The sequence below is a fragment of the Haliotis rubra genome, unplaced genomic scaffold, assembly GCF_003918875.1.
Source record: "Haliotis rubra isolate DU_JTF1 unplaced genomic scaffold, ASM391887v1 Scf381, whole genome shotgun sequence".
Taxonomy (NCBI): domain Eukaryota; kingdom Metazoa; phylum Mollusca; class Gastropoda; order Lepetellida; family Haliotidae; genus Haliotis; species Haliotis rubra.
Genome location: NW_025767059.1, coordinates 796,893 through 823,784, shown reverse-complemented (window position 1 = coordinate 823,784; position 26,892 = coordinate 796,893). Strand labels below are relative to the sequence as shown.

The 26,892-nt window shown below is 40.1% G+C and overlaps 3 protein-coding genes across 3 annotated transcripts; 2 read left to right on the top strand and 1 right to left on the bottom strand.

Moving 5' to 3' along the window:
• The first annotated feature begins 392 nt into the window (after window positions 1-392).
• LOC124286373 (putative nuclease HARBI1) lies at window positions 393-2,319 on the top strand. The gene is made up of 4 exons (XM_046722736.1): window positions 393-670; window positions 1,189-1,311; window positions 1,824-1,958; window positions 2,091-2,319. The coding sequence occupies exons 1-4, from the start codon at window positions 393-395 to the stop codon at window positions 2,317-2,319; spliced, it is 765 nt and encodes a 254-aa protein (XP_046578692.1).
• A 662-nt stretch (window positions 2,320-2,981) lies between these two features.
• Window positions 2,982-6,428, bottom strand: LOC124286371 (myb-related transcription factor, partner of profilin-like). Its single transcript, XM_046722735.1, has 5 exons — window positions 6,262-6,428; window positions 5,704-5,769; window positions 4,754-4,850; window positions 4,509-4,578; window positions 2,982-3,220 (listed from the first exon to the last, which is right to left on the bottom strand). Exons 1-5 carry the CDS (start codon window positions 6,426-6,428, stop codon window positions 2,982-2,984), a joined length of 639 nt encoding a protein of 212 aa, XP_046578691.1.
• Window positions 6,429-15,558: 9,130 nt separating this feature from the next.
• LOC124286395 (ultra-long-chain fatty acid omega-hydroxylase-like) lies at window positions 15,559-26,483 on the top strand. Its single transcript, XM_046722762.1, has 11 exons — window positions 15,559-15,879; window positions 17,201-17,348; window positions 18,078-18,259; window positions 18,661-18,785; window positions 19,160-19,222; window positions 20,221-20,344; window positions 20,797-20,926; window positions 21,923-22,052; window positions 24,141-24,419; window positions 25,316-25,381; window positions 25,522-26,483. Exons 1-11 carry the CDS (start codon window positions 15,691-15,693, stop codon window positions 25,622-25,624), a joined length of 1,539 nt encoding a protein of 512 aa, XP_046578718.1. The 5' UTR covers window positions 15,559-15,690; the 3' UTR covers window positions 25,625-26,483.
• The last annotated feature ends 409 nt before the right edge of the window (window positions 26,484-26,892 follow it).

Sequence of the window (26,892 nt, the reverse complement as noted above, 5' to 3'; positions counted from 1 at the left end):
GATTCAACTTGACTAACACAAGCAAATGTTGGGCCACAAATATCCCCCATCTGCCGGGGACTTGTGTTGATGTTACACACAAGACGTTTAATGGCTAGCATTTCCGTTGTCAACGAGGGCAATGGAGACGCCACTGATCCGCCATAACATGACTGAGTTCTGTCTAGAAGAAACGTTTGCGCATCGCGCATGGGAAGAGGTTTAGTTTTCTCGAAGCATACGGAAATTACCGAGGCCTTGCGAATGATCACTTTTGAAACAACGTCGCTGATTGCACAACTAAATCTGATTGCCTCCAATCACGAGTCTTGAACGCTCACACCATGAAAGGGCCGTATTAGAACAGAGGTTACGTAGGAAGATATGACAGGAGTAACCTCTGTGGGAAGAGAATGGGCCTTGACAAGTCAACCGTTTCGAGATCCCTGCACAGCACAGACAGTGCTTTTTGCACGGTGCTAAATAATATTCATTTTCCATGGGGACCACAAGAACAGATAGCAGTTAAAGAGGGCTTCTACAAACTATCCGGGTTCCCCAAAGTTCTTGGAGCGGTTGACGGGACTTTTATCCCAATAAGAAGACCCCCTATCGTCGAGGAAGCAGCGTTTGTTTGCCGGAAGGGCTACCACGCCGTGAATGTTCAGGCTATTTGTGACAGCTCTCTTCGGTAAGATCTTTTCTTCACTTTTTTAATAAACAAAAACTGGAAAAGCATAATGATTTCAGTATTTTCCTGTAGTAAGACCGAAAGGTAAAAATATCCCGATGCGTAACGGATTTGTTTACATTAGCAGCAACCTTGACCTGACATATTGATGTTAGTTCCCTGTCCAGTTAAAACTAGTCTATCAATTTCACTGACTTAAAAGACACGTTATCATGTTTATTCTCTCATAGTTCCGGCATGCTACTTTATGTTAAAAAGCTTGTTGACGTTTTAAAACACTTACATTGTTTTATCTCAGATTAGAACTACAAACGTCATGGCAAATATTTATTGAATATAACACACCTAAATAGCGAAGTGTCACTAGCACCTGCCTAGACACCTAGACATGTAAATGAACATACGAGATCAAGATGTAAGTAAGGAAAACCAGCATCTTGATTTCTGATACAGGAAGACTATAATATTTTTAATCCATTTAAATGAGTATTTATAATCCCTTGTTTTCTTGTCTACAGCTTCACAAATGTAGTAGTCAAGTGGCTGGGGTCGACCCACGACTCGCTCATTTGGAGCAACTGCAGCATTGCCACTAAGATGGTACAGCAGGCACGGGATGGGTGGCTCCTTGGTGATTCTGGGTAGGTTGTGGAGTGTTTAACCCCCTTATTGTGACACACTAGCTCGCATTTGTTGGAGGTCATATATTACTGACTAATATCATCTTAATACTCGCTATAGCTAGTCCAGCATAATGACATTAGATCCATATAAGTTTAAGTAAGGATCTATGATTGAAAAGTGGACGTTTCATTTTCACTTCCGCACATGTATATGAGTCGGTTTTCGAATGTATCACTATTTTCATATATTTGGTAATTGGGTATGTATATATATATATATGTGTGTTGATTTATATCAAGAACACCTCTTCCAGCTTGCATATATACATAAGAGGTGTTTTGTATTTAATTCAACACATGTGGTAATTGGTATGTCTCAAAACAAAATATAGTGTCTAGGAAGGTGGAAGTGTCACTTTAATTGTCATATACATACAGAGAGTACACAATGATTTTTTGTAACTATCAATCATGACATCATTGATATGTTGATATATTGGTATAACAATCAAGTAATTATTTTTTTTCAGATATGCATGTCGACCATGGCTTCTAACACCCTTTACTGAGCCGCAGACACGCCCCCAAGAGAGGTACAACTCCACCCACACAAGAACAAGAAACACCATTGAGCGTCCGTTTGGTGTTTTAAAGGCAAGGTTTAGGTGAGTTTGACCTGATTGCAATGTAATCAGAAATTAAATCAGTACTTGCAAACTAAATTATGATCAGGATTATTTTAAACCCCTGTTGCCAGAATATTGTTGTAAGATTTGATTTGTATGAAAATATTCCAGGTGTTTGCACAAGTCCTCTGGATGTCTGTGGTTCAGCCCAGACAGGTGCTCAGTGGTTATTATGGCATGCTTTAAGCTCCATAATTACTGCATCACCAAGGGAGTGCAGGTACCACCAGGAGATGTACTGGAAGAGGCAGAGGCGGAGACCAACACCCCACCCGCTCCCAGGCAGTGTGTAGATGGCAACACCGCTAGGCAGAACCTTGTCAACGAAAGATTTTCATGAAATGTAAGTAACAACCACTCCATTGTTTATCACATAACATTAAATTTAATAACGGTAAAAAATTATCTTGATACAAGTTTGAAACAAAGTGAACAAGAAGAAGTTATGAAGCATAAAAATCATAAAATAGCTTGGTTGTTGTTTTTTGTTCCCATGCATAATTCAGATAAGCTAGTGAAAAGGTAATACATGTACAGCAGGTGTGAGTTAAAAACTCATCAATATCATTTTTTTATGTTTGTCAAAGATTGAATATTTGGGATGAAAGGCCACCATTTATTTATAAAATTATCAAAGCTGTTATTTCTTCTTGCTGTGAATCTTTCAACAGCAGATATGTCTTTCAAAACTTGTAGGAATTGATTAGTTGGTAAGGTGCAAGTATAAATTAAAAAAATTGCAGAAAATATTATGTGGTTTAGTAATTGTTATTGCCTAAAATGTCAAACCATACTGCAGATTCTGATATTTCAAAAGTCTGTATATTTTTGATAATATAACTTTCAATTTCTTTCCAAAAACTCTGGGTTGCATTACACTCCCAATATACATGACATAGACATTCATTTTCAACATAACAAAAGCTACATACAAGATTATCAACAAATTTTATTCAAACAAGCTCCAAAAAGGATTATCTCATAATTAGATAATGAATTTGATTACAATTCATGCAGAAACTGTATTACGGGAGAAACAGTTTTGTATTCTGGTAGATTAATTAAACTTTTTTTAAATTCAAATTTCTCTCTTTCCATGGCCAGCCTGTCAGTCTCCACCTGAAGTCGCTGTTCCGAGACAGCCAGGATTTTTCTTTGTACATCAAGGAGGGCCTTCATTATTCCAGTCCTTTCCTTTTCACTAGCAAGGATGGCAGTCACGCCTGGCTGAGCTTCCCTTTCTGTAAAAAAGGTAATAACTTCATAATTGCAACTGTTAAGTTAAAAATTCTTGTTTGCTATTTATACTACATTCTGAATTAAGGCTTGGAGGGGTCTAAGTTTACTACTTGGGTACATTGTTGTGGTAAAACAATACATTCTTCATCTGGGTCCTACTCAGTACCCACCCGTCCCAGCCCTAATCTAAATCTAGTAACTTTTCTTACTTGAACATGTCCTACCTACCAGATATTCTTGACTTGTATGTAACTTTAGTCCTTGAATGGATTTCAGATGCTGCAAAAAATATCATTAATATTAAGTTTTTTATAGAGATAAATTATAACCAATACATTTAATATGAGTACACATTTATAGTGTTGGTATTGCCATAAAATTATACTAACATATACTTGAAATTACAATGCACTATGTTTGACATGTTTCTGAATATATTGTTTATTCAAAATTGCTTTATTTTATTTTACCATTTACAGTTGTTTGGGGCCTTTCACTGTCAGGTTGTTCGGCTGCCTGCTCAGTTGATGGCTGTGATGTGGAGGGTACTAGGGCAAGCTCTGGTGTAGCAATTGATGGCTGCTGTACTGATGTTGATGGTGCAAATGCACTTGATACCACAGGGAGGCTGGTCAATGTAAGTCCTGCTTCTGAAAATACGTAAATATGTTTTAAATTTAAAAAAAAAAAATTTGTGAAGTAGGTGTAAGGTTCACATTATGTATACCATGATATGCCAAACCCAGCTAGGTTGTGCAATTCTGAATGTTGCCATGATACAGTATTACTTGTAAAGCATTGATCAATTGAAGATATTTTCTTTTCAAATATGAATTTGATTCAATTGATAAATATTGCTTTAATACATACAGACAGACAGAAATACAAATACACATATTTACCAAATGCTTCATCTACTTCCACAACCTTGCATACTGGTGCATCTTTGGTTTCCAAGGTGACGCAAACTGCAAAACAGTTTTAAAAGCAACTTAATGTATCAGTATCATCACACAAACTACATGTATTTTCCTTTGTCGAACGGTTAATGGAAGACAGACATCTGCAAATGACATTACCCTTAAAAAACAACATTACCCTCATTATACTGCAATGTGCAACCTAATAATTGGAATAGTGAATATCTGTAAATATTTAGTTTCAAAACAAAATTGATTTGTTATTGAATGTGATTCTTTTGCAATTGATGTTGAAATGTTGATATGAATTTGACATACATATTCATAGATATATGTATGGTATAATAGTAGTGTATTATCTATCACATACTTTCCTCCACTTCACTCTCTAATCCACCAGTTATTCCTTCAATCTGGCACTGAGGAATCATTGACACAACCTACAAACATAAAAACACACAATTATTACCTAATTGATTTTGATATGCTGGAAATGTTTGAGACTCTGGAATGGGATGAGATAAGGATTTACTAACTTTAACTATGTAAGACCAAAATGAGATAAATTTCATCACTTTTTTAATAACCATTTTAATAATCGATCACAAATCCAACCTTGTGCTCCAGGTCAGACAGACCAACTGGTGCTGGACCCCCGCCTGTCTTGCAGCTCTCACGCCGCACATCAATGGCTTTCTTCTTCACCTGGGATCTGGAAAATGCCATCATTTATACTATAATGCAAATACAGCATAAAATTAGTTATCAATTTGTTTTCAAGTGTTCTAGTAAATCGCATTTATATCAATTTTCATGTAATTTACACACCTTTTATTGCTGTGATAGCTTGCAACATTTTTATTAAGGTTATACCTCATTATGTAAATATTTCTGAACATTAATGAAAACTTTATTTTCAAAAAGAATTATAAAAGATGTGCTAATTGTATATAAAAGAATATATCTGGCAATGTGTTACTGTGTGTAACAACGATATTCTATGTGTTAAATCTCATACTGATTTATTGTTAAAATATATATTTCAATCATTTGGGAAACAACAAAGTGAGTGTTTTGTCATTAATCATTGTTGGTGATGATCAGGATAATTTGCCACCTACAGTTGAAATCAAAATTATTCAACCCCCTACTTAAAAGTCAGAATAATTTTGAAACTGTTAAAATCAATGAAAGCATGACATTTTATTTAATTTACACTTTTCCTTTGTGTTTGTTTGTTAAAAATACTAAAACCATACTTGTGTCACTATATCATCACAGACAATAAGTACTGTCTCTGCAATAAATGTGATTGCATGTTTTGGCCATGAGGGTTGAATAATTCTGACTCCAACTGTACAGTAATAGATTAAAAAAAAAAAAAAATCATATCAATAACCATTTTCAGGGTAAACCATACACATGATTATATTGAAATCTTGATGTGTCTGTATATTTCGAGTATGGTTTAAATTGTTGATAATTACTTAGCTAGTTAAACACACATATATTAAACACAGCTTTGAATTGGCTATCGATATAAAGAAAATCAGGTAATGACTCACTTGTAATCGTTCCATTTCTTCCGTATCTGGGCTCCAGATCTCTGGACGGACGAACAGGCGTTTAGTCTTAAAATAAGTAAAAAAATAAATAAATGTAAATCTCTTTGTTTATATGATTGATATTCACTTATATTATACAGGGTTCGTACAGGTCATGGAAACCTGGAAAAGTTTTGGAATATAAAAACTTGACACATGGTGGGCACAAGTTTGCTATGATTTTTCTAATAAGTAAAATGTGCTATTATTTTTTTGATGTCATTTGGGTCACACAATATGTGTCCAGTCAGAGTCTTATGGCCTTCAATTTCACGTTTAACAATTTATAAATGCACAGGGTCGCTGTTTGTCTTGTGATGGAAAAGTTGCGAAACATCCTGCAGAAATCACGGAAAAGTCATGGATTTTGATGTTTTTTCAAGTATATGAACACTGATAATTAGGTTTGTTGTCGCTCATGTTCCAGACTAGTCACTACACATTTTATAAATATTTACTTTCAATCGATGTTGAAAACGTATTGTGATAGTACTGATACAACCCGGAAGTAACACTTACTTGGTTGCGATTTCATCCCATTCCCGTATTTTGGCCGTGTTGGTCACAATGGATGAAAACGGGCCAAACAATACACTCTGTCGCGCCCGCACCTCATCAGCTATGAAACCTATCTCGGAAGGAGAAAAGTTTGTGTGCCAATTACGCTTTCGCTGGGGCATTGACATTGTTGTCTGCAGGTGCGAACAGGGGAGGTAATTCACGTGGTAACTAGGGACGCTTCCGTAACTCCACCGCTGAAGAGTTCAGCCTTAGTTAAGGTTACGGCTAAGGTTCGAGTCCGACTTAAGGTTGCCCTAAGGTTGTTTTGTGCAACAGGCGTAACTTTTTGTTAAGGTGATCGTAACTCTAACCTTAGTGTTTAAGGTTGACCTTAGCTAAGGTTGTTTTGAACAACGAAACCCTGACGGATACATCAAACCTCACAGCTTAATCAACCTCAAAAAAGCCCTGTCTGATACGACATAAGAACATGAAAAACTGATCGATTAATGGGATGGATTCATCTCTGAAAATGTCACTCTTTATTTGTGGATTTTCTGCATTAGAACTTCGATGAACTTGACTCCATCGCACCATATTTACAGCTGTTGGCTTCAGTGCATTGAAAGTTGAAATAAAATCATCATAGGTTCTAAATCCAGTGTAAAACTGTATCAAATCTTGGTCATGTGCGAATCGGTTTATACCAAACCTTTTGGAGCACACAGCTGCAAGTTGGTCTTCTAATTTCTTTGCGTATTGTTTCAGTGATTCGAGCTGGTCAGCAGTACTAGTTGGTGGGTTGGCATAATCATGATCAGGCATAGGAGCATGTGTAGTAGTTACATCCTCGCTGCTGTGATCGGGTCCAGAAGAAATATCTGTGAGGTTGTCCTCATATGAATAGCTGAAATCAAAATAATATTGTAACTTGTACTTAATATTACTAACACCTAATTCAATAAGTGCAGTGATTTGGGGTACATGAATTTGTGACATATATTAAAAAATAATTTATTATAAAAACTTCACTTAAAAACACTCTGAAATTAAAGAAGTGTTTGTACATTAAATAAGGCAAAACGTTTAGATTTGTAATCAATCAAAAATCACATTTCAAAACTTGGAACTATAATTTAGACAGTTAAAGTTTTTGAAATTTATAATTCCAACCAACCTTCTTGATCGCTTTCTAGGTGGCTGCCTCTCCTTCTTCTCCTTTTAAGAGAAAATGGTTGGCACTGCTCCTTTCTTTAATCTGCGAATTCCTGTTAGGGTTCGCTGATATGAATTTTCATTAAAATGTGCAGAACACACATGAGTTGAGTCTGTGACCTGTATAAATTTTGAGAAAAAAAGTTCAATACAAAAGCATAAGATAGGACATATAAAAAATTATCATAACATATCTTAAACATTCATCCTGAACTATTTATTCTTGAGAAAAGCATATCATATAAGCCTATCAAGTGCATCAATGTCTTCATGTTCATTCAATAGCTATGTTGCACCTACATCTAACTTGAAATGCATATAGAATCCTATCATGATGATAATATTGGCAAAATTTCATTCCGAGATTCAGTAAGCTGTTCTCAAAGTATTTTAAGATGGAACTTAAAATGGGTAATGATATAGCAAAAACATTCAAAAGAATGAAAATATACTGTGTATCATTTAGACCACATATAAACATTTTCTTGTTTCTTCACCCTAAACTTCCTCTCAAACTAAAGATTATTTTTATTTTTCACACTATAGTAAAAGCATCTTTGGTTCACAAAATGTGCATGAAATTTTGACACTTCTATTTTCTGATTTTCCCATTGGGGAGCATTCTCTTCCCACAGAGGTTACTCCTGTCATATCTTCCTACGTAACCTCTGTTCTAATACGGCCCTTTCATGGTGTGAGCGTTCAAGACTCGTGATTGGAGGCAATCAGATTTAGTTGTGCAATCAGCGACGTTGTTTCAAAAGTGATCATTCGCAAGGCCTCGGTAATTTCCGTATGCTTCGAGAAAACTAAACCTCTTCCCATGCGCGATGCGCAAACGTTTCTTCTAGACAGAACTCAGTCATGTTATGGCGGATCAGTGGCGTCTCCATTGCCCTCGTTGACAACGGAAAAGCTAGCCATTAAACGTCTTGTGTGTAACATCAACACAAGTCCCCGGCAGATGGGGGATATTTGTGGCCCAACATTTGCTTGTGTTAGTCAAGTTGAATCTAAGTCGATGTAACACGTGTTCTGATTGGATAGAACGAAGGGAGATAATTCGTGTTGCGATCTTTTGCCGCTAGGGGATTTTGCAAGAACCGGGAAATATGGCCGTATTAGAACAGAGGTTCGTAGGAAGATATGACAAGTAACCTCTGTGGGAAGAGAATGATTGGGGAGCAGTAGAAGATTCCCAATTAAATCAAGGGTTTGGGGCTTAACATGAAATAAAAAGTAAAGATTAAAACCCGTCGGCCCGATCCATATTTTTTAATAGTGATGAGAAACAAGAATATGTGGCCTCAGGCCCCTAAGTTAGGGGAAAAATTTAAATTCAATCATGTTAACATACTAGCCGAGAGCAGCGATGCGGTCCTATACAGCAGGGTCATGTTTTGACCGCACCGCGGCTCTCGGCTAGTTAACATACAAACAAAACCAATGGAAATTTTAAAAATTGATCATAATTACTTTTTTTCCAATATCAGAACTACGATTTTGACGGGTGATACGACATGTTAACCTTAAATGACTATTTATTATTCCATTTGATTTTCGGTACGGCCAAGCTGATCGTGCGCGAAAATCGAGCACCCTTGACTCAAGGCGACTGTCATATCATTTCATGTCTAACTTACCTTGAATAATGGCCCTTCGTCGCATCTGATACTTATTATCCAGCGTTTGCGTAGGTCTTGATCCTTTGGGATATTATGGAATGACAGGTTGCTTCCAGACGGATAGCGGGAGTCGTTACTGCAGGTCGGCACACAGCAGTGTTGCGCCATTTCTGTTTGAATACCGAACCTCGTTGTGAAGTTTTTTAGCGGGTTGCGTGATAAAGGCGTATTGCCTGCACTCGTTTTATACCCAGGGTTGGTCAGAGCTCGTCCTTCGTCTCCAACCCCCTTGCACCTGGTCAGTCGTTCGTCAGTTTCATTTACTTCCGCCGTGCACCTTTGGGTTTGAATTTGAGTCAGGGGCCTAATTATCGTGGTTGGACGTCTTGGTGCTACTTTCCTGAATGAAATTTGTCAGACGTCCAGTTGGTCAGGGGTTATTGTTAAATCCCCTGACCAGTAGTATTTTGAATGTGCCCAATAAGAGTGGGGACAGCAGTAGCCAGCAGCTTACTGCCCCACTGTCACACCCGTCGGTATTGTTAAGAGACAATGGTTTCTCACTGACCAGTGCATGTCCTTCATTAATGGGGGCTACTTGACCTACTTTCTGCTCTATTCTCACCATGGATATACTCGTATTGACCTCACGTCCTTACCTGGACAATGTGACCAAGTGACCATGACCAAACCTGAGATATAATTATGGTACATATATTAGAATACCTTGGGTCATTTACAGTGTCAAGTAGATAGCATCATGTATAATATCGACAGCCCTATAATAAGATGTACAAGCGTAAAATGTATTGCATTATATACCACATTTATAGAGGCAACTTCATTAAATGATGGAGACCGTGGCCTTACTCCAAACACGTCCTCAGAACGATTAGTGTGACCATCATCGCATCAGATAAACAGAGTAGCTCATAACTATGGAATACTGTAAGGGACATTCTCGCGATCTCGCATTCTCGCGATCTCGACCTTTGGAAACAAGCTAAAAATGCCAAAAGTGCGAGAATGCGAGATCGCGAGAATGTCCCTTACAGTATTCCATACATAACAGTATAAAATCCTTCACCTAAAATTTATATATAGCATGACACTTTATTTTATTTTATTTCAGTATTTGGGAGGGGTCATGTTATATTTCACCCGGCTTACTTGTCAGCTTACACCGTCATTAAACTTTCAGGACAATTACATGCATGGTGGGTAATTTACACTGATGTATATATTCTGATTGTAGGCTAAATAAAATTTCTGAATGATAAACAATCTTCATTATTCATTTGGAGCTTTTTGGTTTTTTGTCTTACACGGTGGGAGGTTTTGTCCTAAGGGGGTTTTGTCCACAGGTTTTTTGTCCGCACACCTATATTCTCTAGTGTGAAAGCGAATTTGGCGGTTCCAGGTTTGTATCGTCTACTACACTTAAACTCCCTTGATAAAAGCATAACAATCTTATATATGGCAACCACTCAACAGAGACCGACAGACACACAGGTTTAAAGGGAAACACTGAAAGGGAAAAACGTTCACATTTGACAGACACCCAATTGACAGACACTGAACTAGAAGGTTAATTAGGGTAACACCTACGGGTATAATGGAACAGTCCACTGTGTAGTGAGTAGAGCAGGGTAAGCCTGAAACAGGTTCGTTACTGAGAATGTTGATTGTGGGTAAATAGAACTTTGTTGTGATTAAATGATAAATGATTTCTCTTCTCAAAACTGATTTTACTATTAATTACTATCGAATATAAAATTGATTGTGTTTATTGATAGAAAAGCCCCCTCCCAATAATATCATATGTACAACGGAAGTTAACTGAGAAAACGTTTCGTTGGAGAGATATAGATATGTAGATATTTGAAAACATTCTGATCTGCAGTAAATGAGACACCTGCATTGCCATGTAAGATACGATTAATACCAATCAGTGTTCTAATTTTAACAATACTTTCTAAAGATTGTAACAGTTTATGTCTTTGAGTAGTATACAATGGACATTCAAGGGAGAAATGAAAAACATTCTCACATCCATGGTCACATTGACATGATGCGTCATATTTATTCTAAATAAATCATAATTAAGTGCACTGGTTATATATCTTAATATTGTGTGCAAAACATGTAACTTCTTTATTCCATATGAATACTATTTAGGTTCACATTTGTCTTTATTTGATTTATATGATACAACAGTGTCGCAATTTCTAATAGCTAAGCTAATGTTTTCAGTATGATGATGCCGACACCCGTTAGACTAGAAGGTTAAACCGAAATGTTTATGAAAATAAACTGGTTTTTTTAAATTAGTGTCTTTTCGTTCCATCTTTCAAAATAAATAATATAGCTTCAGTTTGTTCCTGTGTTATTATTTGGACTATTCCATTGTAATGTGTAGGTAACAGGTAGTAGATAATCTGTTCACTGAACCGTAAATGTTGTTGTTTTAAGGTGTCTGCGAACTGGCTGTCTGCGTAATGGGAGGACACCTAATCTGCTAATTACTGACGGTGAAACGTCAAGAGCTCATGCCACAATGCTCTGTTTTGTTCCAACGTCAAACCTGCAAATTGCATGTCTCCGTACCAGACATGACAGAAGTTGAGTATCAAAATGCCAGTTTATGTGAGTATAAACGAGTTTCAAAAAATGATTTCAGTCTGTTTTTACACACTGACACGTTTCACGGTAAATTTCAGATTTTATCCCGAACCATTTGTCAACAGAGACCTTCTTAATGCGGACCACTTGCTAAAATACCACAACACCTTTGGAATGTGTCAGTGCATATTTGTGTAACTAGTATCTGAACATATGTTGCCATTATAAATTCTTGTGCATGTCGTTCGTGCAAAGAAATAACCACTCGTGTTGACACCGTTTGTGAGTAATATCCACATAAGTCTTTTCTAGTTTGTCTTCCCAAATGCGCAGATCGATGCTCATGCTGTTGATCACTGGATTGTCTGGTCCAGACTCGATTATTTACAGACTGCCGCCATATAGCTGAAATATTGCTGAGTGCCGCGTACAACTAAACTCACTCACTGACTCTACGTTTTCTGAAATACCAACATGACATTTGATTATGTATAATTGTTTTACGAACAAGTGTTAAGACACGAGGCAGCAATGCATCAACAGCTACAAGGTACGTGCGTGTGATGTGTGGAAGCTTTATGTGACCTCAAATATGTTGGCCCTTTAAATATTCTTTTTATGGTTGAAATGTTCAACTGTTAGTAAAAGTGCGTATGTACTAATGTGATCAGGGCCTAGATTTTCGTCGAAGCTCTCTTAGGGCTAAGATAGACGTAAGTGCCATTCATTAACATTAACTTACGACTATCTTAGCGCTAAGAGAGCTTCGAAAATCTAGGCCCTGAACACTGTACGAGTTAAAACACGGCGGTTCTTGGCTTCTTGTTTGAGGAGTGAGTGAAGGAGTGAGTGAGTTTAGTTTTACGCCTCTTTTAGCAATATTCCAGCAATATCTGGGGGACACCAGAAATGGGCTTCATACATTGTACCCATGTGGAGAATCGAACCTGTGTCTTCGGGGGTTGAGGACCGAACGCTTTAACCACTAGCCTACCCGCCGCCAGTGCTGTTGGAGAAATTCACAGATAACGGATTCACGGATAAAAGGAGAGTGGTACCGGTCATCATCATAATGGCAAATTGACTATTGGAATTCATCATCATATTCAATATTTGCGAAATCTCAACAGTCCCTCCATCTCCCACCTACCATCGAGAGAGAAAGAAAGAGAGAATGTGTGCATGCGTGTGTGTGCGCGTGCGGGCACGCGTGTGTGTGTGTGTTTTAGGGAGTCATTAGCTGCAAAGTGTGTCAGCTCAATGAAGACAGGAAAATGAACGTACGAAAAGTTATTTGTACACTGCCTTTTCAGTCTATTAAATGACGAAATGTTGAAGTTGAAACACGCCGACTGGATGGTTCGAACCAGTCAGTAGTATAGACTGCTGGTTCTTGAATGACTCGAATGTTAAAGAACCACTAAACTTTGTTTTTTGTTACTCTTTTAACCGTTACATATGAAAGATTTGGGGTTAGTCTTATGCGGAACACCAAATTTATTCTTTAAAAACTTGTGGTTAATTAATACCGAGCGATTAAAAGTGGCCAAAAAGTCGCCTGCTTCTCTCTCGCCCGCCAACGAAACCACAGACAGGTTACGTAACTCTGTCGCCAGAGCACTGCAGTGACGTCATATGAGGAACGATTTTCATTTAGTTGTATAGAAAGTGTGTAGCATGCTCATCATTTTGATGATTTCTCGACATCAACGACGACATGCCGAATCGTTGCTTTGTCGTCAATTGCTCCTAGGGGTCGGGTGATGGTGTCACCATGCACAGATTTCCACAGGACCCCGCAGTTCGTGCTAAATGGGTTATGTTTGTGAGTGCGAAGCGAGCGTTGTGGAAGCCTGAAACGATATCTTACTTGTGTTCAGATCGCTTCACGGAAGTTAAAGAATCAAAACTACTTACTAGTTGTAGTAAAATATGTATATGATTGATGACCATAAAGATTTTCCATGACACAACTTGTAACATAACGATTTCTTCCTCGGAAGTGAGGTTGTGGTCGAAGTTACAATACTCCGCGATAAATTTCTTGCTACATTCACATGGTTAATGTCCACTCACCAGTATGTAGATACTAGTCAATGTGCGTCTTTATATTTGGTCTTATAATCCTAATTAGTTTGTTATCATACTTGTATGCATTTTGAAACTAAATAAAAAGCAGACGATCAGCTGATACTTAAAGTGAATTTATAACAGAACTGTAATAGCTAGACATTTTATAGTTTGCCAATGTGAATCATAATCCGCACACACACCCTAGTGTATGTTGTCTGTCTCATTACGCTTCACGGCGAAAACAATGATTCTGTTGAATGCTACGACAAATGAATAAAAACAAAATGCAAATATTAAAATTAAAACAGATTAAAGTTATAGGAACAATATCAGGCCATTACCTTGTTCGAGGAATGTATCCATCAATATCCACAAAACTGTTCCAAATGATGTGTCTTTTAACAGTTTAATATACGAAAAAGTGATCAGGTATTGGTGTATAGTCTCATTGGTCACCCAAGATAGCACACCTGGCAACTAATTGCATAATGTCCGCCTTTCTTTAAAAACAGTAATTTAGTTAGCCAATAATGGGCAATCAATCAATGTATTGCCGGTTAATCCTTTGAACGAAGCACGTTGTTTTTACGCAGACACCGACACGACAGAGTGTATTCAGTATAGATTAGTAAATCTACATACATAAACACTACCTTTTGACAATTCCGCTGTGTAAGATAAAAGTAATTAATCAATCAGCGTGTTATCGGTTAATCCTTTGATCGATGTTTATAATGTTGAATATTTACTCCAGACACAAGAAATGCCAAATGGGAACCTTTGTCGGGTAATCTAAGTGTGTTACCACTAATTATACCTGTTATAAATTCATTAACTGACCATCAAGTGAATGATGACAAATAACATGTGTAGGTTTATACCACCTAACACGGGCTACAACAAGGGAGTATTAATTGCTGTATTGCATGTGAAAACTTATGGGCCGACACTGTTTTGAGAATACAAACAGATTTTTACATGACATGATTAAATATCGAGGTAAAAAACACAGAAATGGGATCAATTTAGATCAGTCATTATACAAATAGGGCCTAACGACACCAATCGATTTTGACAGAATCGTCTATGAAAACAAGTTGTAACTCGGAAACTAGGCAAAGCAGGAGACAAAATTAAATGACAGTAGATTGTGAGAACATATAGCTTTCATTTTCCACAACAATTGTCACGATTTCAGGTTTATACAAGCCTGTAAACAAGATAATTTACCCCCTAAAATGCAGGTGAATTCTGCATCGGCCCTCAAAGCTATTCCTCATATGACGTCACAGAGACGCGCCGCTCTGATTGGTTGAAATTTCGTTTGCGGGTGAGAATTGTGCACTGTTGTCAAAAAGGTCGATTTAAGTCAATTAAAGGTCGAAATGAGTAGTTTTAATGACGGGGTTTCATTTATAACGATGCCAGTTAGTGATTTATGTATTTGTACCCCCTAGGGTTTATGTGACCTTTAAAAGGAAAACACAGAGCGCCGCATTTGGTAGAAATACACACTACTATTAAACACGAACACATGATAACCTCGTCACGCCGAAGATCCGGGTTCGAATCCCCACATGGGTACAATGAGTGAAGCCCATTTCTGGTGTCCCCCGCCGTGATATTGCTGGAATATTGCTAAAAGCGGCGTAAAACCAAACTCAGTCAGTCAGACTTGATAACCTCTCAAAAACCTTTCATTTTGAACCCGTGACCCGACTGCCAGCAGGTCGGGGGGTCAATAACTGGGACACCCCGAAACGTCAAGGATAAGATAACACGGGACGATATTGGAGTCGCTCACTTCACCACCAGTGACTCTGCATGAAAGGTATGTAAGTGAACGAGTGACCCCCACACACAACACACGAGCTGGGTAACCGGGTAGCTGGAGGAAGAAAAGGTTCTCAACATGGACAGACTGGAGCTCATATCTCGTTTTAATCGCAAAACCTTTCTCAAGTCAGCAGGAACATCTGTTCTCTTGTACGTGATATACCGCGTTATCAAGTTCCTGGTCTGGTATCGCCGTTTCTTCAAGTTCTTCAACAACTGTCAGGGCGTTAAGGACTTCTCTTGGAAGACAGGCAACCTGCATGTGGTGAGTTGTGCTTGGTGGTATGGATATGTGTGTGCTTCATTGGCCGAGTTGTGCTTTATGATGATGTTTGTATGTGCTTCAGTTCGTGAGTTGTGCTTAATGATGTATGTATGTGCTTCATTTGGTGAGTTGTGCTTAATGATGTTTGTGCTTCATTTGGTGACTTGTGCTTAATGATGTATGTATGTGCTTCATTTGGTGAGTTGTGCTTAATGATGTTTGTTTGTGCTTCATTTGGCGAGTTGTGCTTAATGATGTTTGTATGTGCTTCATATGGTGAGTTGTGCTTAATGATGTTTGTATGTGCTTCATTTGGTGAGTTGTGCTTAATGATGTTTGTTTGTGCTTCATTTGGTGAGTTGTGCTTAATGATGTTTGTATGTGCTTCAATTGGTGAGTTGTGCTTAATGATGTTTGTATGTGCTTCATTTAGCGAGTTGTGCCTTATGATGTTTGTATGTGCTTCATTTGGTGAGTTGTGCTAAATGATGTTTGTATGTGCTTCATTTAGCGAATTGTGCTTAATGATGTTTGTATGTGCTTCATTTAGCGAGTTGTGCTTAATGATGATATTTGTATGTGCTTCATTTAGCGAGTTGTGCCCCGTGGTGGTATATTTATGTGCTTCGTTTGTCGAGTTGTGCTTGATAATGGTGTATGTGTGTGCTTCATTTGGTGAGGTTTGCTTGACGATGGTGCACGTATGTGCTTAATTTGATGAGATGTGCTTGACGATGCTGTTTGTATGTGCTTCGTTTGATGAGGCGTGCTCTATGAAGATGTATGTATGTGCTTTATTTTGTTAGTTGGGGTGATGATGGCGCACATGTGTTCAGTGATGGTGTATGTGGGTGCTTTAAAATTATTTGTATTATGCCATGTCACGCAGTGTTCTTTAATTCAAAGTTCTGACAACAGTAACAAAACTGCTAACGAAAACACCTCATGCAAATTCAGCTCCACGTGTTTCACGCAGTGAAAACTTCCACGAAGCAACAATCGCGTTTGCGCGAATGTTCTACGTTTACGAACACTGTTCTGAGGAAAATGCAATAACCATCCGTCTTTGTTACAGTTGGTTTGTGTGTGTTGTTTTACGACGCACTGAACATTTCCAGCTATATAGCGGCGGTCTGTAAATAATCGAACCTGGATCAGACAATCCAGTGATCAACAGCATGAGCATCGATCTACGCAATTGGGATACGATGGCAACCAAGTCAGCGAGTCTGGCCACCCAATCTCGTTAGTCGCTTTACGACAAGCATGGGTTGCTGAAGACCAGTTCTAACCCGGATCTTCACGGGTCTCTTTGTTCCAGTACCCCCAGGATTTTGAAAAGCGGGCCCTGGTAGACAAAGAATGGATGAGAAGGTTCCCCAAGTACCACAGGATCTGGAGAGGTCCGTTCCTGCCTGTAATCAGCGTCTTCCACCCTGACACTATCAGACCCATCATCAAGAGTTCAGGTGGGTGGGGCTATTGATGCCGTTTTGCTATTCTGTATTTCCACTTAGGAATGTGAGTGGCAAGTAAGATTTCACCTCGCTTTGAACAATATTTCACAACGTTTTTGTTTGTAGTGGGTATGAAAGGCCGAAGTGATGCTGTTCTCACACGTTGTGAGTGAGTGATTAAGTTCAATTCTACGCTGCTTTTGGCAATGTTCCAGCAATATCACGACAGGGGACACTAGAAATTGGCTTTACACAATGTACCCATGTGTGGAATTGAACCAGGGTCTTCGGCGTGACAAGGGAACGTTTAAGTACTAGGCTACCTCACCTCCCTTTGTACCCACGAACACGGGTATGTTGTACCGAGACAAACATGAACAGGACAAACCGGGATTTGAACTCCGACCATATGTTTATGGGCGGCCTAGAGGATGTAGCTCTGTGCAGCGAATTCCGATACTGGAATACAGTCGTATTTTCCAGAATTCTTAGACAAAAACATTATTTAACAGTAAATTTCTATAGGGTCCGTAAGTAGGTCATGGTTCTTCGCAGGACCTTAGTACTTCCGGTGACATCACGCTTCTCACCGGAAATCTAGTAACGGAAGTAAGTTGGGCCCGTCTTTCATATCGCAAGGTGGCGCGCAAAGAGACCCGGGAACCAGCTTAGTACCGGGAGTAGCGCCCCGGCGAGACTTACAGGCCCTATTTTATCCCAAGTGTGAATTTTATTTTTCAGAACCGAAGCCAAGAGGTCTTTTAGGCCCGTACGAAAATCTCGTCCCCTGGCTCGGGGAGGGCCTTTTGATTGCTGGGGGACAACGCTGGTACCGATCACGCCGTCTGCTCACACCCGCTTTCCACTTCGACATCCTTAAACCCTACGTCGAAGTCTCCAATAACGCCATTGACACCATGATGGTATTTCTTCTCGTGTCGTACACTTACAAATGCTGCTAAACTACTACTATAACATATTATAGTAAAAAATGTGGAAAGTCCCTGAACGACGACTGCGTCGAATGTGTATCAGTGTGTTAAGAAGAACACAATCCCAAGAGTCGTTCCTTTGGATAAATCTCGCTGGCCTGAAAAGTGAAACAGAAGGCTTCTATTTTCTTCTCAGGTCTCGTCACATGGAGTACATATTATTAATGCTAACGACCGACGACGACGTAATAATCTTGTTTCTTCTCATAGGTCGTGAGCCTCCAAAACATATACTCTCAACATCGCAATTGTATTTTTCTGCGATCGGGTGACCACCTTTTAAGCGCTTAGACTGAACAATACATAATGCTTGTGAACATTTCTTTGTCCAGGAGAAGATTGACAAGCACGTGGAAGGAGGCACCAGCTTTGAGTTGTTCAACATGGTCAGTCAGTGTACATTTGATATCCTGTTGAGATGCGCCATGTCGGTCAAGGAAGACATACAGCTCCAGGGGTAAGTGCGGGGAATTTGATATGTGACAACAGGGGTGAGTACGGGGAATAGTTTTTCGCTCTCTTGCTTATTTATTTTTGTTGGGTATGTTGCTATTTGAATATGCATCACTTGTAAGTGTTTCAGGTTTGCTGGATTTATTTTATTTTTTGTGATCTTTTTTCTTTGAATTGCCGGGGGTCAGTTTATATGTTCATTGACTTCGATTTTTATATATTTGTTTGTGGTGTAGATAATGAATATATGTACAGGCGCGTGTGGGGGGAGGGTCGGGAGACGTTGAGGGGAAGGGATGTTGATAGTGATGGTTCATATTTACTTAATGGATGCATACAAATACACACTGGCTACATATATTATATTTTGTGTTGTAGGGAGACACATCCATATCTCAACGCAGTCAATGAATTACTGTCACTGGGAGTAGACAGGAGCTTGTGAGTATATATCTATTGTGCTGGTAAATATATGTGAATCATACTTACTTTTAGGTGCATAGTTTCCTCATTGCATTTTGGACGTCATTCACAGTTCGTCATTGCAATATCATAGGGAATTGCCCCATTATAATCTGCTTGAATAATTCGATAATGAGTGAGTGAATATGGTTTTACTCCGCTGTTAGCAATATTCCAGCAATATCACGTCGGGGGACACTAGAAATGGGCTTCATACATTCAACCCATATGGGGAATCGAACCAAGATCTTCAGCATGACCAGAGGAAGCTTCAACAACAACAACAACAACAACAACACACACACCCTGATGGTTACAGCTTCCGTTCGTCAAGCAGAAGCCCTTTTCTGTTGTTTGAATATTGCTAAAAGTGGCGAAAAACATATTCCCTCATTTAATCACTTCGCGGTGTCAGCTCTAAGTGGGAGAAAACCTGAGAACGATGCCTGTCGTAGGTGTTTCTTATGTGTATCAGATAATCTATGTGACATTAGAATATGTGTCAACCATTCGTAGACATTTGAGTGAGTGAGGGACTTGGGTTTAACGCCGCTGTGATAAGTATTTCAATTTTACCAAGAGGAAAAGTCCGATTCATGCAGTATGGTGCTAACAAACCTTGACTGAGTGAGTTTAGTTTTACGCCGCTTTTAGCTATATTCCAGCAATATAATGGCGAGTGACATAAGAAATTGGCTTCACACATTGTACCCGGGTCTTCGGCGTGACGACCTAACGCATTAACCACTAGGCTACCCCACCATTCCGGATGATAGAGACTGGGTATTCCCTGGCGTGGGTGTTTTATAATTTACTTGCACAGTTTGAATCACATGTGAGAAAATATATGGTTGAGAGTCAAGTAAATGTGATAGACAAATTATCTTCCAGAATATTCAGAATCTGCTATTTGTTTTATTTAAAATTGTAAAACGAACATCGTCTGATACGAAAATGATTGAAACGTCTGTATTCAGCAAACCTTGGCACCTCTTTGACTTCGTCTTTTACAATACGGCTGCGGGAAAGAAGTTTAAGAAGCATTGTGACTTTGTACATCGCTGGGCGGAAGACATCATCGACAAGAGGCGGCAGACCTTGGTCAGTGTTTAAACTTGAACAATCTGTACGCACAACAGTTTCTACAATTCGTTACAAAGTATAATGCTCATTGTGAACCAAAGCAGAACTATTAACATTGTGTTCGTGAGACTATATGACTGTATATGCTGCATTGATTGCCCATGTGTGTTTGTTTGTTGTTTAACGCCGCACTATAGCTATATAGCGGCAGTCTGTAAATAATCGAGTCTGGTCCAGGCAATCCAGTGATCAACAGCATGAGTATCTGTCTACGCAACTGAGATACGATGACGTGTGTCAACCAAGTCCGCGAGCTGACCACCCGATCCCGTTAGTCGCCTCTTACGACAATCATGGGCTGCTGAAGATCAATTCTGACCCGGATCTTCACGGGTTACGCGTTTCTGTAACATTTACTGTGTGTAACGTATTGTAGTACTGTCATGTGTGCAACATCTTACCCTGTGTAGGAGAGAGATGGTCCCCCCAAGGCCCGCTACCTGGACTTCCTGGACGTCCTGCTCAGTGCCAAAGATGCTGATGGCAAGGGCCTCACCCCGCTAGAGATCAGGAATGAAGTCGACACGTTTCTATTTGAAGGTATGATCAGTGCATAGAATTCATGCCAAACCGTGAACGTTAATTTCAGTAAGACAATATTCGAATGAAGAGACCTGTGTTAGAACATCGGTTGTTTACTTGGAGTCAAAAATGTACCACTAGAAATCATGCTGACGAGTACTGAGATGCGTGCTCCTGCTGACCAGTCCAGTACAAAATACACAGATCGACTTTCAAGATACACAGGGACCAAGAATTTTAGATTTTCCTCCAAAATTACCCTAGCATTATGTGATGAGACTTGAACGCTGTGCAAGCCGCTTATGGCCACCCACATCCCTATTTCTAAAATGGGCGATCGGGTAGCCAAGTGGTTAAAGCGTTCGTTAGGCACACGGACGACACGGTTCGATTCCCCACACAGGAACAATATGTGAATCGCATCTCTGGTGTCCCCGCCGAGATATTGCTGGAATATTGCTTAAAGCTGCGGAAAACGTTACTCACTCACTCACTCACCTATTTTAAACAACGTCGTCACTCCCTACCCACACACCTTCAGTAGGAGCCAGAATAAAGCGAAGGCCTGTAGCTGTAGTGTGACGATGCATGTCTGTAGATACTTCAAGTCACGTACCATATTATGGGGACCCGACCGTGTTCCAGTTCCATAATGTCTGCGTGTATGATGTTCGTGTTGTAAGCGTTGCTTTGTTAATTATTGTTACAAACATGCCCCACACTCATATGAATTCATTCTCACGGAGCCAATGGTTCAAAGGTTGCGCAATACTGTGATTGTCGTCACTGCTTAATATTGATATCACGCTTGGAATGAACTAATATTTTTACATACGATGAAGATAACTAGATCTACCATTTTCTGATATGCATGCAACAGCGATCAGGACGTTAGTAAACATTGATATTTTCACACAAATACATTAATTCGACATTCTCGTTAATCCGACATATTCCTCTGCAACCACAAGTGTCGGATTAACGAGAGTTGACTGTACTGTGTTCCCTAAACAGGTCACGACACAACGACCAGTGGAATATCATGGACGCTGTTTACCATGGCCTCCAAACCCGAGTTCCAGACCAGGATCCAGGAGGAACTGGACACACTACTGAATGGAAGAGAGTCCAAGCACATCACCTGGTAGGGCACATCACCTAGTTTGGTACATCATCATTTTGAGAACATCACCTGGTAGGATACATCACCTGAAAGGTCGCATCATTTGTTAGGTACGTCACTTTGTGGAGCACATGTGGACCGAAGAGCACATAGCCTGGTAGAACATTATCTTGTTAGCTGCATCACTTGGAGCACACCACATGGTGGGGGAAGATAATCTGGTAGAGCACATTACCTAGTGAGTAACATCACTTTGGGCACTTCTCATGGTAAGGCACATCGCCTGGTAGAGCACATTGCCTAGTTAAGAACATTACTTGGAGCACATCACATGGAAGGGAAGGTCATCTGGTAGAGCACATCACTTTACGGGTAAATCACCCGGTAGGGCACCTCGGCTGGTAGGGTAAATCACCCGGTAGGGCACATCAACTGGTAGGGTAAGTCAGCTGGTAAGATAAATAGGCAGCCAGGGCACATCAGCATTTAGGGTAAATCAGTAGGTAGACTAAATCAGCAGGTAGGGCACATCAGCAGGTAGGGTAAATAACCCGGGAGGGCAGATTAGTTGGTAGGGTAAATCACCCGATTGGGCACATCAGCTAGCACGGTAAATAAGCCGGTGGGGCACATCAGCTGGCACGGTAAATCAGCCGGTAGAGCACATCCGTTGGTCGGTAGGGCACATCAGCTGGTACGGTAAATGAGCGGGTGGGGCACATCAGCTGGTACGGTAAATGAGCCGGTGGGGCGCATCAGCTGGCACTGTAAATCAGCCGGTAGAGCACATCAGCTGGTACGGTAAATCAATCGGTAGGGCACATCAGCTGGTAGGGTAAATCAGCCCGTGGGGCACATCAGCTGGTACGGTAAATAAGCCGGCGGGGCACATCAGCTGGCATGGTAAATCAGCCGGTAGAGCACATCAGTTGGTAGGATAAATCAGTCGGTAGGGCACATCAGTTGGTAGGGTAAATCACACGATAGGACACATCAGCATGTAGAGCACATCAGCTGGTACGGTAAATCAGTCGGTAGGGCACATCAGTTGGTAGGCTAAATCAGTCGGTAGGGCACATCAGCTGGCACGGTAAATCAGTCGGTAGAGCACATCAGTTGGTAGGATAAATCAGTCGGTAGGGCACATCAGTTGGTAGGCTAAATCAGTCGGTAGGGCACATCAGCTGGTAGGGTAAATAAGATGGTGGGGCACATCAGCTGGTAGGGTAGATCAGTCGGTAGGGCACATCAGTTGGTAGGGTAAATCAGTCGGTAGGGCACATCAGTTGGTAGGGTAAATCAGTCGGTAGGGCACATCAGTTGGTAGGGTAAATCAGTCGGTAGGGCACATCAGTTGGTAGGATAAATCAGTCGGTAGGGCACATCAGTTGGTAGGGTAAATGAGTCGGTAGAGCACATCAGTTGGTAGGGTAAATGAGTCGGTAGGGCACATCAGTTGGTAGGGTAAATCACCCGATAGGGCACATCAGCTGGTAGAGTAAATCAGCAGGTAGGGCACATCAGCTGGTACAGTAGGTCAGCTGGTAGGGCATATCAGCAGGTAGGGTAAATCGAAGTGGGTATTACCTGGAAGAGCAGATCATACGTAAAGGTTCGCCACTTCGAAGGGTTCATCACCTGGTAGGACAGTCACAGGGTAGGAGCACATCACCTGATCATGAATATATATTGAAGGCATCCCCTGAGTTTTCCAACAGTATTAAATAAGGACAATAACCAAGTACAGTAAAGGGCACATGCCTGGGTGGAACACATTAAGCGAATCATGCACTCAGATCCAAATGCCACACATCCGACATAATTTGACATACATTGTATTTGAAATCATATGAGTTAAAGACCTTTAATTTTTTGCCTTTTTTTTCGTAAGCAAGAAGTTCAAGTCGTGAACCTAAATACTTAAACTTCGCCAAATGGCTGTGACAACAGCCACATCCGAAACAAATCATGGGTTAAAGGTACACAGGGCTCCCTGTCAGCACAAAAGCAGCTGCAGACATCCCAAGACAACAAAACCCTGAAAGGATATCCCAGTACAATGTGGGAAAATCTGAAAACAATTCATATGTTTTATTATTTTGTTACAAGGGATGACATCACCAAGCTGGAGTATCTGACCCGGTGTCTGAAGGAAGGGATGAGGTTCCACTCACCCGTTCCGGCCATTCTCCGAAAACTGGAAAATCCCTTGGAAATTGATGGAAAGGTGTTCCCAGTTGGGACCCTTATCGGCATTAATATATGGAAGGTTCATCACAACCCGGAAGTGTGGGAAGACCCGGAAGTGTATGACCCTGATCGGTTTCTGCCCGAGAACATCCAGAAGAAGGACAGCTACTCTTACATCCCCTTCTCTGCAGGCCCAAGGTAATACTCCATAACAGCCTCACAACTGTCTCTGACGGTTTAGTGAAACCTGGTCGATGATAATATTATTTGTTGTCAATGTGTCAAGCTGTTCTAAGGTTTATGGTACCTGCAACTGTAGGTAATGTCTGAAGGCAATCTATGTGTAGGATTAGGTTTGGTTTGTTGTTTTAAGCCGCTCTCAGCAATAGTCCAGCAATACTGCGGCGGTCTGTAAATAATCGAGTCTGGACCAGACAATCCAGCGATCAACAGCATGAGCATGGATTTACGCAATTGGGATAAGAAGGCATAGGTCAACCAAGTAAGCGAGCGTGACCACCCGATCCCGTGAGTCGCCTCTTACAACGAGCGTGAGTTACTGAAGATCAATTTTAACCCGGATCTTCACGGGTATGTAGGATTAGGGTATCGTAGTTGCCCATGGTAATATATCTACAGGCTGTAGGTAGTGTGTCAAACCACTCTATTGGTAGGTTTGGGAAAACGTAGAAACCTAGGCACTGAGAGTGAGTGAGGAGTTTAATGCCCCTTGTTATCTGCTCGTATGTCCACTATGGAGCACCAGAGACCAGCTTTGAAACAGAAAATAACTCTACAGTTTTACGTTAGATGTGGTGGTGTCTGCACCACCGTAAATACTGATCCATTGATCGTGATGCATTGCAATGATATGTCTTCAGTGCGAAGTGGCTGTACAAATGGGTACTCCATAAGAACTCGACACAAATATTTGTCCAGTCCCACTCATTGTTCTCATTTGCCTATTTCATTCAGATTAGGGATTTAATATTATGAGCTATTTACATGATTTCAAAATTCACATTTCATTAGCAGTTCGGTTTGTAACAGTTCACAGATATCAAATATGATTAATTTTGATATTTTCTTTTCAGGAACTGTATTGGACAGCACTTCGCCCTGAACGAGCAAAAGGTCATGCTTGGAAGAATTCTTGAAAGGTTTGTTTATGTATATTACATAGATATAGATATATATTTGTTGTGCCATCGATGCGATTAGACGAAATGAATTAAGTATGAATTAAAAGTGCCAGCTGCTAATGCAAAAATATGAATAATTTTATTTTTTTTAATTTCAGATACACGTTAGAAGTAGATCAAAGCCATAAAGTCGGACGAAGGACTGCCGCTGTGATGAAGTCAACTGAAGGATTGTGGGTGTACGCTAGACACAGACATTGAACATTCCAGTTGAACCTATTGACGCCGAACTTTCCAGATTGACATACTGACACTGAACATTCCAGAGGTACATATTGGCACTGAACATTTAGAGAGGTACATGCTGACACTGAACATTCCAGAAGAACATATTGACACGGAATATTTCCAGAGGAACATATTGACACTGAACATTTCCTGAGGAACATATTGACACTGAACATTTCCTGAGGAACATATTGACGCTGAACCTTCCAGGGGGAAGACATTGACATTAAACATTATAGAGGAGCATTCTCACCTTAAACATTACATACAGACATGCTGGCAGTGAATATTCTAGCAGAGCATATTGACATTGCACATTACAGAGGGACCTGTTGGCAGTGATCATTCCTACGGCCTACGATGAACTTAAAGGATTTGGAAATAGGTGAACAGAAAATATATTAAACAGTTGTGTTCTGATTATCAGTAATCAGCGTACACGGTTTGATCAGTGACTGCCTGATAAGGCCGATCGGTGGCATGATGCAGATCCTAATTGCGACATGATTGTTCTTGTCATACCTTATTCTAGTAAACCTGTGTTTTCTTCATGTATTTGCCTATTGTCTCAGACCTGGCGGGAACTCAGCACTTTGTATTGGTCCCCTGGGCGAATCGCATGTTTGGATTGTGAACGTTTGATCATCAGATAACACTATTGTGTTTGTATGTTCTGTCTTTCTGTGAAATCCATGTTTCTTTGATTTCCAACACATGTGAATAGATGAAATAAATGTACTCACGAGGTCATCTATATACCTGAACCTTAGAGGAACCTTGTGGTTCATGTATATAAACACTTCATGTGTATAAAAGTCAGTGCAAAGAAAAACCCAGTCTTGTTCTCACAGCTGTGAAAATTATATGAAGGACCACTGAAAATCCGTGATGACACCAGGTGTTCGCGAAAAGGGTACGCAGTGCTCTTGCCTTGCAATGGCGGCATTTAAACAGACCAGACAAGTGATCGATGAACTAGAACATCCAGTTGAATTACGCCGACTGTGTAGAAATCCAGAGATTTCGCTGCTTACATTTTTTTGAAGGAAAACATTTTGGAAATAGATATGTTTTACAACACAGTAATGGGCAATGAGAAACAATTCTGCTGGAAGACGACACGTGGAGTACTCATGGGATTACTTGCTGCTTGTTCAAGTCAAATATTTCAGTATCTGAGTAGCCATATGTGCAGTTACTATCAGCCTCGATATACAGGGTGCGGTGGGGTAACATAGTGG

What these genes read in the sequence shown, in the direction of transcription:
- LOC124286371 (XM_046722735.1), bottom strand. Translation starts at nt 6,428, where the DNA reads ATGTCAATGCCCCAGCGAAAGCGTAATTGGCACACAAACTTTTCTCCT. An exon ending in TGTCTGACCTGGAGCACAAG is followed by an intron (nt 4,579 to 4,753) that starts GTTGGATTTGTG and finishes TTATGTTTGTAG; the next exon opens with GTTGTGTCAATGATTCCTCA. An exon ending in AGAGAGTGAAGTGGAGGAAA is followed by an intron (nt 3,221 to 4,508) that starts GTATGTGATAGA and finishes CCTTTTTTACAG; the next exon opens with AAAGGGAAGCTCAGCCAGGC.
- LOC124286395 (XM_046722762.1), top strand. Translation starts at nt 15,691, where the DNA reads ATGGACAGACTGGAGCTCATATCTCGTTTTAATCGCAAAACCTTTCTC. An exon ending in CGACACGTTTCTATTTGAAG is followed by an intron (nt 20,927 to 21,922) that starts GTATGATCAGTG and finishes TTCCCTAAACAG; the next exon opens with GTCACGACACAACGACCAGT. An exon ending in CTTGGAAGAATTCTTGAAAG is followed by an intron (nt 25,382 to 25,521) that starts GTTTGTTTATGT and finishes TTTTAATTTCAG; the next exon opens with ATACACGTTAGAAGTAGATC.
- LOC124286373 (XM_046722736.1), top strand. Translation starts at nt 393, where the DNA reads ATGGGCCTTGACAAGTCAACCGTTTCGAGATCCCTGCACAGCACAGAC. An exon ending in ATTTGTGACAGCTCTCTTCG is followed by an intron (nt 671 to 1,188) that starts GTAAGATCTTTT and finishes TCTTGTCTACAG; the next exon opens with CTTCACAAATGTAGTAGTCA. An exon ending in TGGCTCCTTGGTGATTCTGG is followed by an intron (nt 1,312 to 1,823) that starts GTAGGTTGTGGA and finishes ATTTTTTTTCAG; the next exon opens with ATATGCATGTCGACCATGGC.